Here is a 15,895-nt window from a genome sequence, read left to right on the forward strand (position 1 = left end):
TCTCTGTGTAGCCCTGGCCGTCCTGGAACTCACTCTGTAGACCAGGCTGGCTTCGAACTCAGAAATCCGCCTCTGCCTCCCAAATGCTAGGATTAAAGGCGTGTGCCACCACTGCCCGGCGTTACAGGATGATCTTAAAGATGTAAGTATAAAATTGTGCAAAGTAGACATTTTGAAGAAGAAATGGGAATGCAAACTTGATTTGCTAAAAATGGCTTCCATTTTGCATTGTTGGTAGCATATTCATGGATGCAAATGGGTATCTGCTTACTTGGGGGTTAGATTCCATTTAGTTCACTGAAATAGATGGCTGTAGGGTCGTCCTGTCTGTAAGGTCTTTTGAGAGAGAAATAATTTGTTGTGTGTATACTATATATGTACATTCTTCTGAATGTCTAAGTCACATATTTTCTTTTTTTAAAATGTATAGGGTTTCAAGCAGCAAGCACTTACAGTATCCACAGATCCTGAACACCGTTTTGAGCTTGCTCTTCAACTTGGAGAGTTGAAAATTGCTTACCAGTTAGCAGTGGAAGCAGAGGTATGTTCTAATCCAATACTTTTCCTTAACCCAGGGAAAGGTTAGTAGGTACTCGGGTGTTGCTTTTGCTGAAACATTACTACCAGTTACTCATTTTAGTGAAGCTATTGTATCTTTGGTCTTTTTAAAAGTGCATTGTTAATCTTTGGATAAATTTACTGGATTAAATTCAGGGTACTCTCAGTTCTATACCCTGTTTAAGAAGTCTTTTCCTGTCTGGTCTGGGTCTCAAGGGTGTAGAGATGGCAACAATTTGCCATATTAGTGAGAGACACTGATTTTTAAACAAAAGTTCTGACATTTTGTAGCTATATATGTGTGTGTGTGTGTGTGTGTGTGTACTGGAAATTATGGGTTAAGTACAGCATTCATGAGTAAATTAATTTCAGACTGTACAAAAAATTAGCTGTCAAGATCATTTAAATGTGTATTTTATTTGATTTCTGAGAAGCTACAAATGATCACATTCATTAAATATTTAAGAATGTAATTTTCTACTCTTCCTAAAAAAGTGTTACTAATTTACTTGGTAAAATAATTGTAGTCTAATGACATTTTAATTCCATTTACATGGTTTTAGATTCAGTTTCACTGTGTGAGTAAAAAATGAAAATTAGTTAATTATTCAAGTATCATTTGAATTACTTTTGTTCATGTGATTTTCATTTCCTCATTACACATTTTTATCATGTCTTTCTTTGACTGACAGAGCCAATTTGCCAAGCACAACTCAAAAATTACATTTATGTCTTATATAAATATCTTCTAATTGTTATCACAGTGATATTCAAAGTAACAGGATAATGTTGATGTTGAAAGTTGAAATGCTATTTCCAAAGATGTTTTATCTTAAATTCTTCTAGTCGGAGCAGAAGTGGAAACAACTTGCCGAGCTTGCCATTAGTAAATGTCAGTTCAGCCTAGCCCAGGAGTGTTTGCACCATGCCCAGGATTACGGTGGTCTGCTGCTCTTGGCCACTGCCTCTGGAAATGCTAGTATGGTGAACAAGCTGGCAGAAGGTGCGGAGAGAGATGGCAAGAATAACGTAGCATTCATGAGCTATTTCTTACAGGGCAAGTAAGTATTATCTCAAGGTCTAGAAATCTTTTAAGGAGTTGTAAGCAGTATTTCTCCATTGACTGTGAGGATGGTGCTCGGGAGGAATATGGTACACAAATCCTGGGGACAGCTGGTGGTGGCTGACTGCTGTTGAGTAGTGGGGGCAGCCAGAGAACAGTGCTACCTACCTTGGTGGCACTAGCCTTCGGCAAGGAATGCTCTGGTATCTTTTGATCTGTATCTTTATGCTTGAGCTGTTAATTAAATGTGTGGTTCAAAGTCAGAGAGCCTGCCAGTTACTCCTAGACCACCCTACTGAGGAGGCTGTTGTTTTCCTCCAGTTGGTACCTAATGGCAGGCAGAGAGAGGACTGTCTATACCCCAGGCAGTTCTGACCTGTGATGTGCAAGGATAGGAGGATAAAAATGCTATTTACTATTTGAGCTCAACTCTGAAAACATCGTGAATTTTTAAGTCTAGCAGAGTTAATGTGAGCTAAGTCATATGGGACATTATTTTGTCTTTTAGAAAATAAACACAAAAGTATTACTAGTCTTGCTCTACATGCCAAAAATCTTAGACCTGACCATCAAACATTTTTATTGAGATGTGCTAAAGAACCAAACTCCAGGGATTTATGCACACTTGACAAGTGTTCATTACCGAGCTATACTTCCACACCTGTCATAAAACTCAGTTATTCAAATAAGCTGAAAGCAAGTCATGAACACTGTTGTTGTGCCTCATACCCAACGAAGTCCACTGGCTTTGTTCAGCATTAAGACAAAAAGCTTAGCAACAAAAGTGAATGTGCAAGGGGCACAGGGGCACTGGAGGATTTTGCCTCTGCAGCAGGTTCACACTTTCAGCTTTATCTGCTGTTACTGTTTATTTCTCTAACAGTAACTCTGCTTTACTCTAGGCTTGATGCTTGCCTAGAGCTCTTGATCAGAACAGGAAGACTCCCAGAAGCCGCCTTCCTGGCCCGAACTTACTTACCCAGTCAGGTCTCAAGGTATGGACTTAGTTTAGAAAGAAAGGTTTCAATTAAAACAGGGCCTACGTTCTTCATCTGTTTGGTTCTCTGATGTCTCTACTATTAGGGTAGTGAAGCTGTGGAGGGAGAGTCTTTCAAAAGTCAACCAGAAAGCAGCAGAATCCCTTGCTGACCCCACAGAGTATGAAAACCTTTTCCCTGGATTAAAAGAAGCCTTTGTTGTTGAAGAATGGGTAAAGGAGACACATGCAGATTTGTGGCCAGCCAAGCAGTACCCTCTTGTCACGGTAAGTAGCAGAGTGCCAGGCTGACACATTCACAAGTCCAGGTTTAAAATGTGCTGCATACATTATTAAGAGCTATAATTGAGATTTGGGCATAATTTTTAATTTCAGAATGTCTCATTGTTGTTGTTTTCTGATAGCCAAATGAAGAGAGAAATGTTATGGAAGAGGCAAAAGGCTTCCAGCCCTCACGACCCACAGCTCAGCAGGTCTGTAGAGAAGTGCATGTGACAGCATGACTGACATTGTTGAGTTAAAGCACTACCTGTCACTTCCTAATTCTAATCCTGGGCTCCCTCTGCATGGGGGAACATTTACATCTCTGGGCCAGTTCCTTTGGCTTCACATTTACCTCTTATTTTTTAGGAACCTGATGGGAAACCTGCTTCTAGCCCAGTTATCATGGCCTCCCAAACTACCCACAAAGAAGAGAAGGTGGGTCAGCCATCCTCTACCCCACACCCGTGTCAGGAGCAGGCCCTCTGAGGGTTAGATGTCTTTGGCATGCTAGTTCAGAGAAGAGGCTTCAAAGTAGGCTGCTGCTGCTCTTGTCAGTAGGAAGAAAATTTGGTTCTGGCTTTGGACTGTGAACCAGGTGACACAGTACTATGTAACATTTACCCTCTCCCTTTCTTTCCCTGCAGAGTTTACTAGAAATAGAAATTGACTTGAGTAAAATTGACTTGGATAACTTGGAATTAGAGGATATTGATACAACAGACATTAATTTGGATGAAGATATTCTGGATGACTGATCAATCACCGTCCTGACTAGAAATGTGGAAATCCTTGGTTTGCATATGTAAACTAGGGGGACATAGCCACTCCATCTTCAGAGGAGTTGATGGGCAGCAGTTAAGTTTACTATATTCTCCTTGTTAAAACTGAGACAGACACTTTCTTTTTTCATATTGTCATTAGACCACCCCTCATAAAACCTTTTGAAGTAATAAAAAACTTTTGAGTTTCCTTCCTAATGAAAATGGACGTTGAGTTTTAGATGGCTGAGCCAAAACCTCTCACTCGGGGGATCAGCTTTATCCTTTCCTTGAATAACTAAGGGCATTTTTCAAAACCTTGTTCTGACCTTGTATCATAGCTTGGCTGCTGAGCATCTGTCCTGACTTGTCCAGCTGGGCTCTCAACATTACCTGTTGGCCTCTTTGGTATTGTGGCAATGGGCTTTGTTTTTGTTTTTTATCATCTGCATTAATGCAAAAAGAGAAATTCATAACCAGGCACCCACAAATGTCAGTCATCCCCATGTCACCTAGAAATTGAGTAAAGGTAACAAATACTTTGAGAATTTAAAAATTAGAAAAAAACAAATTATAAAAATTAGAAAAAAACAAATTACAGAAAACTTTAAGTCAGTAAGTACCTTTTAATCCCAAGATTTGTACATGTTCAGCTCAGTATTACCGAAATGGAAGGGCATCAGCATGAAATGCATTTTCTTTTTTTTTTTTTAAAGATTTATTTATTATTATATGTAAGTACACTGTAGCTGTCTTCAGACACACCAGAAGAGGGCATCAGATCTCATTACAGATGGTTGTGAGCCACCATGTGGTTGCTGGGATTTGAACTCAGGACCTCTGGAAGAGCAGTCAATGCTCTTAACTGCTGAGCCATCTCTCCAGCCCCATGAAATGCATTTTCAATTGTCCTCAGGACACTGCAGAGTGGCTGATGACTACTTCTTGATAAGTTTGAAGCGCTAATTCTATATATGATCCTCTCTGTGCTTCTGTTTTTGCGAAGACCTGTGAAAATAGAAAAAAACAAAAAAACCCAAAAAAACGAGTTCTAGAATTGAAAGCTACTAAGGTATAAAGGCTACTAAGGTATTACAGGCTACTAAGTGTATAAAGTCAGTTTTAAGATGTTATTACCATTTTTGCAGTAGGGACACAATTTCCAGTAAGGTCTTCAGTGTCACAATAATTTCCCTGAATAGATCCAACAGCTGCAGCAACAGTAATTCTAAACTTCAGAATGGCTTTCATCTCTTATTAATAAACTATCAGGAAAGATTAAGACCCTGGCATTGTACCTCTTCCTAGATCAAAATGAAAACCATTACAGAGAAACTAGAGAGAATGAGAACTAGCAAGCTTACTTTTCATATTAAAAAAAAAATTCTTCAAAAGCATACTGCTCTTCCTGGCTTAGCACAGAAAGTCATGGTGAGCACCAGTTTGTGCTCCTCTTAGGGACATCACCTATCACTTCGGTCCTTAGGGACCGAGGAAGTAAACTTCAGTTAAGATACCATCCTAACCTAGCACTGAGGATGTGTCTGGGCAGCCCATGGCTTGAGAGGTGTGCAGTTCCAAAATGACCATACAACTAAGGTTTCCTGACACCCACCTGTCCCTGAGGAATGTGCCCCATAAGGGTGGAAGGCTGTTCAGTACCTGTGGGGACTTGACCACCTCCTTCCCACTGTCTGAACCTCTCATCTATAGCTGCCAGCTTGCCTACTACACCATCTAGAGTGCTACAGGATTTCCCACATGCTGCCAGTCCAGGTAACAGGAAAAATGGAGTTTTCATTCACATTAATGTTTTCAAGCCTAAAATGTTCCATATTCACAACGATGTATCATTAAATATGGCCCACTCAATCATCACCACAAAACTGACAAAAAAAGACTCTACCTTAATTAAGTTGACTCCCACAGCGGCCTGCTCTTTGGCCTCTTTAGCTGACTGGCCATCTGGATGGAGCATGTGGTACAGCTGGACCAGGCTGGTGGCATCATCAACCCTGAGAGTGGAAAAGCATAGCATTACCAAGGGCTTTTCATTAGTTTCACAACCCTGTAAAAGCGTTTGCCAATTCTAAGCTAAATTACATTTCACAATTAACTCTGGTGAGCGAGAAGGTAGTTCTGTAATTCCAGAGCATTTGAGGGCCAAGGGGATGGTGGTGTGAGCAAAAAGCACTTGGTGCACAGGCCTGATGACCTGAGTTCCATCCTGGAACCCACATGAAGGTGGAAGGAGAGAACCAAGTCTACAGAGCTGCCCTCTTGTCCTGACCTATGAGGCCATACAGGAAGTATGGCCCACTTCATGAAAATATGGCTATGTTCTTTGGGAGATGGAACATCCCTCTCCATAGAAACAATTCCTAGTGGCAAGGATTTCCAGACCAGGCAACTTGGTCAACATTAAGTAGGTTGATCCAACTCAGAATACAAATTCTGCTTTATACTTCTGAGATTATTTCTTTAACAATTTCTATCAACATGGAAACTCTTAGCTGTCTTCAAAACAATCTTCCCACATAGTCCACAACTTCTAACTACTTGTCCCTCAAAGCTGAGGGTTGGGGACGACATAAAAATAACACCAGGTGTTCACAGTTTGAGGCTTTGCTGTGTACATTTAGCTCCTTGCTTCCAGTTGGGGAAATAGGGGTGAGGACATCATAAGTCAGTGCTGTGCCAAAGCGGTCTCTCTGACTATCCCCATTCTCTAAACGGCTGGGCTAGGAGGTGACAAGAGTAAGTACATAATGCCTGAAGCCATGGAGACCTAGGGAAATGCTCTGAGAAAAAGAGTCATATAACCAAACTGTACAAGCATGCCCATTACTTGCCTGTCATGCTTACTCTAGTTCAAAAAGGCAGTGACAAAATGCCTCTTCCCAATACAAGATGAAAATAGTTCCCTTTAAAACTTGGGCATGATAGCTCTATGGGTTTCTCACTTCAGAATTATATTTAAGCTCTTCCTGGCAGGCAGGAACCACTGCAGATGTTAACTTTTACATAATAAGGAGTAATAAGAGAATACCACATATTACCACACCTCATAGCTTCAGTATCCAGAGCTATTCTATCCTTACATTAAGTGCAGGATTGTCTGCATTTGGGGAGCTTGAGGAGACAGTTCATAGGTCACGTAACACAGAAAGGCACAGCACTTCATCCCCAACGAGGCCACCTGATGAGGAGGGAATTCTGCTGCCTTCTGAACTGAATCACACTGCATGCTGATGAAGCAAGCCACCCAGGAATTATCACTAGGAAAGCTGTCCTGATGAAAAGCGATGCTGCATCTTAGGTAACCGGAGAGTACCTTTGACTGTGACAGTCAGATTGCAAGTCAGATACTTCTATGGTCTGAGGATGGCATGACTACTGATACCTCTTCTAATTCAGTCTTGATAGTCCAGCAAGGGCTCACAACAGCCATGATGGTTCCTTCCCCTGTGATTTTGGATTTTTTCGCCTAAATGTAAAAAGCTATTTTCTTTCTAGTTTTATCTCAAACTACATGCATAACTCAGAAATACTGAGTTTTGTTCCTAACCACAGCAAAAAACAAGTCATGAGCCTTTAAGGTTACTAGTGTAGTTATTTTACACTACACAGTAGTCTATTAACTACAGTACATTTAAAGTCATTTTTACAAAATGGTAACTTTTAATAAACAATAGCATCAACAAACTTCCTTAACTAAAGATACCAACCATCCATTTATTTTTGGTTTTAGACAGGGCCTGACTAAATAGACCAGGCTGGCCTCAAACTCAGATCCTCCCATTTTCAGCCCTATGCACTACCATACCCAGGCAGACTTTAATTGGTAAAGATGTAAAACCTTCACAGCACCGTATGCTGAACATGTTTATGTTGTTTTCAAGCTGGCAGCTTGACAGGAAGTCCTATGGGTAGAGTAGTTCTGCTAGAAAATAAGTGCCCACCAAATCTTACATTTACTTTACAATTCCCATGTAATATCCTTGAGTGCCTAGAAAACCCACCAATCCCAGGAACACTGGAAAGTAAGGGTGAAAAATCTCAGTCTACTATGAAGATCCAAAGGCATACATTTTTTCTAACAGTCAAGCTCTGATATGTAACACAAAAGCAAAGACTAGAAGAACTATGCTAGAAAAACAAATCCAAGTGGAAATTAAGTGACAGCTTCCTATCACTGGACAATACACAGTCATTGCAAAAATACTGACTTATTGTTGGGCAATAAATGATTAGCTATTCAGATCATTCATACTTACAAGTCTCTCTGGATCTGATCGATGAGCAAACCATCAATCTTTTTTTTATTTACAAAATACCAAGCCATTCCACCAAAGTGTCTTGTTGAACGTAAAAGCTCATATTTTCCATGTCTGTCTATATCTTCATAGGTCTGATGATGAACCTATTCACATAAAATGCACAGAAAAATGAAAAGTAGGTGGCATCACATGGTTCATACCAACTAGCAGGAGTGCTGCCACAAGTCAACATAACCAGCATACCTGCCAGCTGCCGCCCTAGCCTTGCTCAGCTCAGTAAAGCACTTGCCTCATAAGCACAAGACCTGAGAAGGATCCCCAGAACCCACATAAAAAACATGTATTCCCAATGATGGCAAGATGAATCCCTGGAAGTTCACTGGCCATCTAGCCTAGACAACTGAGCAATGCTCCAGGCCCATGAGAAACCTGTCTCAAACAAAGCAAACTACCCAAAGAACCCAAGCTTGTCCTCTGACCCATACATAGGTCTCCAAGAGCAAATCTGTGCCTTCCTGTTGTAGTATCAGCCTTGTGTGTGTACACCTTCCTGTGAGTATATAGCCCAACAAGGCCACCAGGGTCCCCTAGTCCTTGCCCCCTCCAACATTGCAGGAACAGGTAAGTGCCAACTAGGTATGTGCCAACTCACCTTGCTTTCACATGAGTGCTGGGAATCTGAACTCTGGTCTTCATGCTTGCACAGCAAGTACTTTACCTACTGAGCCCTCTCCCAGGCCTGTCTAAAAGGCTTTACAACTGATGAAGTTTTAAAGATGAAGCGAGTATCCCTCACCTAGTACTGAGGTCACTTGATACAGCCCATCCATCTTGACCCATCCCCTGCATGTGCACTGTATATACAAACACATCTCAAGCTTCCTTGGTTATTTTCTACCTACTGCTTAGTCTGTCCTCTGACACCTAACATTGGAGGCTAGAAGTGAAGTGCCTGCATACCGTCTTATTGCTATATATCACTGCTGGAGTGCAGGCCTTGATGCCCACTCAATCCTCGGTCCTGGCATTCATTAGCTATGTTACCCACAATAATACTGCCCATGAAACCAGGCTCTCTGAGCACATCCTAACTAAGCTGTAAGACACATTGCACTTGGACAAATTCTAATGGATAACTCACTGTGCCTATAAGGTGAATGGAAAGAGAAAAGGCTTGTTATCATCTGAGTCCTAAACTTTAACAGCAGTACAACCAAGAGCAAGCCAGTTCACTCTACCAGCCCTGCTTCCCTCATTCTTAGAGGTGTCTGAACACAGAAGACATGTATCTACACTCAATACATTTCAAGGTAATTCCCTTTCCTATAACCTGCATCAAAGCCTGTAGTGGAATTCACGCGTTACATTAAAAACCTTTTGCATAATCATTTAAATCATATTTTGGGAACTATTAAATGCACTCACCTTGATATACTCAGTGGAATCTGGCTCAAACTGGGCAACACAGAGATTGAGGACATCAGCATGCCGGTCTTGGCTGTACATGGTCTAAAACCACATAGTAAAGTGGGAGTTAGCTGAGAACATGAAAGTTTCCATCTGCCCTAACACCCTGGAAGGCCTGCCAATATACAAGCCACCGGAGTGCTTATCAGGAGCACATAGGGAGCTGGATAGGGGTGGTGCAGACCTTTAATCCCAGCATTTGGGCAGAGTCAGACGCAGGCAGATTTTTGTGAGTTCAATGCCAGCCTGGTCTACATAGTTACAAGACAGCCAAAACTACATAGTGAGACTCCAACTCAAACAAAATAAAACAACCAAAAAGAAAAAAATAAATTTTTAAAAAGCATATGGAAATGGCACAGGCTTTGTTGGCCCCTAACTGTATGAGAACCCTCATCGAGTTACTGCTACATTAGTGCCTGTGTTTACCTTTTTGACATTGCCAGCATGCAAGAGCTAACTGCTTCAACAGATGAAGCATCATGGAAATGGAATTTAATGCACTATACCTTAAGGTTTTCATCTTTGAAAATTACTGGTGTCAAAACTTTACGACCTTCTTTCGGGAAGTAAATTTGTATCACCCTGTCCCGTTCTTCCCATGAAGCTTTTCGTAGTGTGCCGTTTGGTTCTCTAACAACAATAAAACGTTCCTAAAACAGAAAGCAACCAGAGGCAAGTAAATTATGAAGACTTCCGTTTAGCTCATGTGATAGTGAATACTATCAATATGGCAGGATCTAGAATCACTTTGGAGAGAGGCACTGTCTAGATTCGACTGAGACAGGCAGCCCCACCCTAATGTGGGCAGCACTATTCCATAGCTGAGTCCTGGACTGCATATGAAGGGAAAGGTGAGCGAGCTCCAGCACTGATTCCTCTGCTTCCTGACTGCATGCAATGTGACCACAAGTTGGGCCACAGATAAAGACAGCTAAAATCCTAAAATCCTGACTAATCCACAATTGTGTAAGGCAGATGGAGGAGGGGCCACTTTTCTGACCTCAGCACTCAGCAGCACGTTAATGCATTCTGAGGGCCCAACTACAAATCACTCTTACCCTTCACTTAAAAAGTTCAAAGAAAAAGCTGCCTTTTTAGATGATACACTGCTGTTTTAAATTGGTAATCAAGGAAACTACAGTGGAAACAGTAATGTCTGAAAACTATCTCTGAAACTTCCAATGGTTTTACTAAAAAGTAAAAAAAAAATCCATTGGGAAGTTTGGGTTTCTTGCATTATTGATCCAAGCACTTGGAAACAGAGGCAGACAGATCCCTGAGTTCAAGGATAGCCTGGTTTACAGAGAGGGTTCTTGAGCAGCCAGGACTACATAGTCACTCTATCTCAAAAGGCAAACAAACAAAATAAAAAAAGAAAGAAGGAAAGACAGACAAACAGACAAAGATAAACCACTCCACCTTGCTCGAGTCTAAACAGGACATCTATACCACAACCCTCCAGAGAACAGGGCTCAGAAAACAGGCTGAAGAAGGGCAGAAGGCATGTAAGAGCAGGAGATGGAGAGGGACTGCTGTGAAACACTGCCGTCCGTACTCCACTCAAGAACTCCTTACAACTCTGGTTACCTGCATGCAACCTACACGGGTGTCAAGACCAGGCCAGTAAACATTTCATCATGGATCAGGGAGGGGCATAAAAAGCTCCACCCCTCCCTGAGCTTCATTCTTAATTAAGGTCACTATTACTGTGATGAAACACCATGACAAAGGCAAGTTGGGGAGAAATGTTTGTTTTGCTTCCATTTCCACATCACAGTTCATTATCAAAGGAAGTGAGGACAGGAACTCTCACAAGACAAGAACCTAGGGCAGAAGCTGTTGCAGAGGCGACAGAGGGATGCTGCTTATCGCCTTGGCCATCGTGGCTTGTTTAGCCTGCTTTTCTATAGAACCCAGGACCACCTCAGGGATACTACCCACAGTGGGCTGGGCCCTCCCCCATCAACTACTAAGAAAATGCCCTACAGGCTTGCTTGCAGCTTGATCTTACAGAGGCATTTTCTCAGCTGAGGTTCCCTCTTCTGAGATGACTTTTGCTTGTGACAAGTTGACATGAAAACTAGCATCTATTGGCAGTATGTTAGGGAAGAGGTGTCACTTTCTCTAGTGTTGTGGACATTGATAAAGTTGCCCAGGCTTCAGTAAGTATCCCACTCATGCTCGTGCAAGAACTCCAGTGAACTAGAAACACAAGAAAACAGTAGGGGTCTTCTTGGGGTGGTGGAGTAAGAGAGGAGACTAGAGACTGACAATGACTAAAATGCCTTCTACATGCATGACTCTGTTAAAGAAGAGTCTTAAAGATAAGGATAGGATGCTTCCCTCCCCCCCCACACACATACAAACAAGAGAACCCTTGATCTTCTGATCTTCTCCAGAAGTGTCGGCTAAGGAAACCAGTCCAGCCCAGATAAACTGAATGTTGTTTTCTTTCTGACCATTGCTGTCTGTGCCGTCTGCCTGGCTACACTTGCCTCGTTGTGCCTCAGCACAAGTGTCTTAGGGTTTCTACTGCTGTCATAAAAACACCATGACCCAGGGAGGAAACAGTTTATTTCATCCCACAACTCTCAAGTCACAATTCATCACTGGAAGACATCAGGGTGGGACCCTGGAAGCAGAAACTGAAACAGAGGCCATCAGGGAGTGTTTCTTATGGGTTTGTTCCTCATGGCTTTCTCAGCCTGCTTTCTTATAGCACCCAGAACCACCAGCCCAGGGAAGGCACTACCCTCGGTGAGCTGGATCTTCTCAGATAAATCATCAAACAGAAAAAGGCAGCACAGATTGGCCCACAGGCCAATCTGGTGGGGACATTTTCTCAGTTTAGGCTCCCTCATCCAAAATGACTCCAGCTTTGTCAAGTTAACATGTTTCTGGTATCTGTCTGAAATACACTAAGCCCACAGTATGTAAAAACATGGCATGGACCTGCCAGCATTTCTTGCTTCTTTAGAGGCATTCTGCTTTGGAAACTTCAGAGAGAGGGGGGTGGACGTCAGTCACCCCTTAGACCCATCTCCATGTGGTATCTGAAAGATTATTCTGCAATCTGGCATATACTCACCCGATGTGGTATGTTATACGATATATCAGTAAACACATATTTGTTTGTTTCTGTTCCTTCCAAGATCTTATCCTCAGCTAACACGTCATTTATTGGCTTTCGCTCTTCCAGAACTGGAGGCATCTTTAATCGTACTTTAGCTGCCTCAACTGCCAGTCTAGTAGCCTAAAGAAATAAAATACCTCTTAAGTCATAATGTCCAAAGAAACATTTGATAGAAGCAGACACTCATCAAAAATGCTGATAACTACAGAGAAGAGAACCTGCAGCCATGAATCTGTGAGTGAAAAGCCGAACCTGGACTTGAGGACCTGGCTTTTCCTGTAGTGTGACAAAGAATACCAGCTACCCACTTACCCTCTAGCAAAGGAATGCTGTAGACAGAGCCTTACAGCAAAGCCTGCATTTATTCAGTGTTCACTATGTGCCAGACATCAAATACACCAAATAGGCGCTAGCGTGATGGCTCGGCTGTGAAGAGCGCTGGCTATTCATGCAAGGGATCTGGGCTTGGTTCCCAACACCTACCTGGTGGCTCACAACCACGTGTAACTCTAGTTCTAGGGGTTCCATGCCCTCTTCTGACTTCTATGGGTACCTGGCATGCACATGGTGCACATACAAACATATAGGGAAAACACCCATACACATAAAACAAAGGAAACCAAATGTACTGGGTTCACTGGATGCCCCAAACCTACACGAGCCAGGTGCTGCTATTGTTCTCTCTATTTGATGGAAAGTGGGAGTTACACAGAAGGTGCCGCACTTGGAGCTGCACGGGTGTCAGAACTGAGCTCCGAAGCCTCCAGTCCCAAGCAGGGACTGCGCTGCTTTGTGCATCTACAGTGAGGAGCTCTGAGAGGAGAAAAGGTACATTTCACTTTTCTAATGCTGCTGGATGCTGAATCAGAAAGAAGCATGTCGATGTCTCACATAGTCACATAGCAGGATATACTCGACAGAGGACTAGAGACTCTGCTCCCTGGAAGGGGGCGCTGCTCAGCAGAGTTCTAAGGTCACCAACCCTCAGCTCCAAGGCTGCTGAGGAGAAACAGCAGCTGTTTTTCCAGGAAGGGAGCTGGAGCAGGCAAGATGAAAGATGGGCACACTGGTATGCGGCAGGGAGAAGGTTCAGGCTAGACACCTAGATTTGACCCCAGTGTGCTCAACTATAGCCACACCCCTTGCTCCTCTTCACGTGCCTACTCACAAGTCTTTCCTCAGCTCTGTGCCCCCTTCGCCCCTCACCCATGACTATGGAGAATCAGCACTGAGATCTACAGCAGTCTCTCTAAGCCTTATTTAACCCTGAAAGAAAGGGATGTTACCAATACTCGAGTTGACATACCTCTTCCAACTGTGCCTGGGTCATCAACTTATAGGTTGGTGGCTTCAGTGGTTGTACAGCAGGCCTGAAAGTCTTCTGCAAGTCCAGCCCTGTCATCTTGGTGAGGATACTCTGGACCTCCTCATCCATAAAAGTAGGTTTCTTGACTTCTGAGCTCCCAGATTCTGTAAAAAAGATTTCAGTACTAAGAAGCTGCTCACAATGGCAAGCCAAGATGTCTCTAAGTGGAAAGTTAACAATAAAAACCACCTGTAGAGAATATGCTTCAAAACTAGGAGATGCTAATATCTATGGGACACTTTCATTCATTCAATGCTTAAAATTTCCTGAACATTCACCATGACATGCAAGGTCTGCCCAGAAGATGGTCTACTACAGTGAGCACTATGAAGACTAAAGATGACAGTCACTGACTTGTCTCCTCTTTTTGGTTATTATTTTGGAGGTGGTGGAAACAGAACCAAGGACCTGGCATGCAGTACTCTACCTGTAGGCTACACTTCGACCCCCAGATTGGCTTCCTAGATGCCAGACATAGCACATCCACGAAACAGGTCCTAACCTCCCAGTTTTACAAGCAAGGATGCTAATGCTAACCCAAAGAAAACTAGCTATTAGGAAGAGAGGGTTAGCAAGGCTCACCTGGGTCTAGCGCCTCAATTACTTCCCATCTAAGCCCAGCTCTGGCTCACACAACTTCCCTCTTCCTTTCACTCACCTCCTGTTCTCTTTCCTGTAGGCATAATGGTTTTTGTCCACTGTGTAAAGTTTACCCTGTGTTATTCATATACTGATTTCTCTGCCCTCATACCTTGTTCCAATCTGGACACAGCATTCTAATGCTTATACCAAGAATCTCCTGTCTCAGGCTTGTGTAAACAGTCCTTACCATTATTCTGTGCCTTGTCAATAAATGATGATCACCCAATGGCTGAGCAGACGAGAGAATAGGGTGGGATGTGGTACTTCTGCCAGCCAAAGAAGGGAGAGAGGTAGAAAGCAAAATGCAAGATTCAGATCAGCCAGGAGGATGGAGGACTTGGCACCACCAGGAAGGGGTCATCACCGAAACACACATGAAGCCCAAAGAGCCAGGTCAATAATAATATGTGAGTATCAAGGGATGAGGCTGGGAGGTAGCCAGATTAGCATAGAAGGTTATGGTAGATCATTTAACGGCTTGGCTACTGAGGTGCAATTTTAAATAAATTTAAATTTTGGTTTCTTTGTGTGGTTACTGGGGACTAGCATAAGGTAAAGAAATATAGTCGGATGCTCTGACACATGCAGGATCAGAGGTAAGCAGGAACCAACATCTGTCCCAACACTGGGAGTAATTGGGACCAGCAGGACCAGGCACACAGGAAGTCTGCCAGCCCACTGACTCGGGTTCCTTCCGGTCTGTCTGGGCTGGGGTCCAGAGCAGACCTTGGGCGCATGCTCTGCAGCCAGTCCACAACACCCAGAGGAAGCTCCACTCCCAGGTGCTCTGACACACCCAGGATCAGAGGTGAGCAGGAACCAACATCTGTCCCAACACTGGGAGTAACTGGGACCAGCGGGACCAGGCACACAGGAACTCCGCCAGCCCAGTGACTCGGGTTCCTTCCAGTCTGTCTGGGTTAGTGTTCTGAGCAGACCTTGGGCACAAGCTCTGCAGCCAGTCCCACAACACACAGAGAAAGCCACACCCCCAGGCGATCTAACAAGCCCAGGATCCCAGGATTCTAGAATCACAGGATCACAGAGACAGCTTGACTCTGAGGAGTTCTGACACAACCAGGATCACAGGAAGGACAAGCTCCAGTCAGACTTAACAAGGGCAGGTAGCACTAGAGTTAACCAGATGGCGGGGGAGGGGGAGCAAACACAAGAAAATAAACAACACAAACCAAGGTCACTTGCCATCATCAGAAACTAATTCTCCCACCATAGCAAGTCCTGGACACACTATCACACCGGAAAAGAAAGATTCAGATCTAAAATCACTTCTCGGGATGATGATACAGGACTTTAAGAAGGACATAAATAGCACCCTCAAAGAAATACAGGAAAACACAGGTAAA

At 43.2% G+C, this 15,895-nt stretch overlaps 2 protein-coding genes across 2 annotated transcripts in view; one reads left to right on the forward strand and one right to left on the reverse strand.

Moving 5' to 3' along the window:
• Window positions 1–3,865, forward strand: part of Copb2 (COPI coat complex subunit beta 2) — a 23,448-nt gene extending 19,583 nt beyond the window's left edge. The window contains exons 16-22 of the mRNA XM_031343543.1: window positions 431–541; window positions 1,405–1,619; window positions 2,524–2,616; window positions 2,705–2,885; window positions 3,023–3,091; window positions 3,249–3,317; window positions 3,527–3,865. Of these exons, the coding sequence (XP_031199403.1) occupies window positions 431–541; window positions 1,405–1,619; window positions 2,524–2,616; window positions 2,705–2,885; window positions 3,023–3,091; window positions 3,249–3,317; window positions 3,527–3,637 (849 nt within the window). The 3' untranslated portion in view covers window positions 3,638–3,865. The remainder of the gene's footprint in view (window positions 1–430; window positions 542–1,404; window positions 1,620–2,523; window positions 2,617–2,704; window positions 2,886–3,022; window positions 3,092–3,248; window positions 3,318–3,526) is intronic.
• Window positions 3,866–4,264: 399 nt separating this feature from the next.
• Mrps22 (mitochondrial ribosomal protein S22) overlaps window positions 4,265–15,895 on the reverse strand; it is a 14,528-nt gene continuing 2,897 nt past the window's right edge. Inside the window, exons 2-8 of the mRNA XM_031343544.1 lie at window positions 13,830–13,993; window positions 12,479–12,643; window positions 9,897–10,040; window positions 9,346–9,429; window positions 7,918–8,063; window positions 5,547–5,655; window positions 4,265–4,648 (exon numbers count right to left, since the gene is read on the reverse strand). Of these exons, the coding sequence (XP_031199404.1) occupies window positions 4,553–4,648; window positions 5,547–5,655; window positions 7,918–8,063; window positions 9,346–9,429; window positions 9,897–10,040; window positions 12,479–12,643; window positions 13,830–13,993 (908 nt within the window). The 3' untranslated portion in view covers window positions 4,265–4,552. The remainder of the gene's footprint in view (window positions 4,649–5,546; window positions 5,656–7,917; window positions 8,064–9,345; window positions 9,430–9,896; window positions 10,041–12,478; window positions 12,644–13,829; window positions 13,994–15,895) is intronic.

Source organism: Mastomys coucha, unplaced genomic scaffold (genome assembly GCF_008632895.1).
Source record: "Mastomys coucha isolate ucsf_1 unplaced genomic scaffold, UCSF_Mcou_1 pScaffold23, whole genome shotgun sequence".
NCBI lineage: Eukaryota > Metazoa > Chordata > Mammalia > Rodentia > Muridae > Mastomys > Mastomys coucha.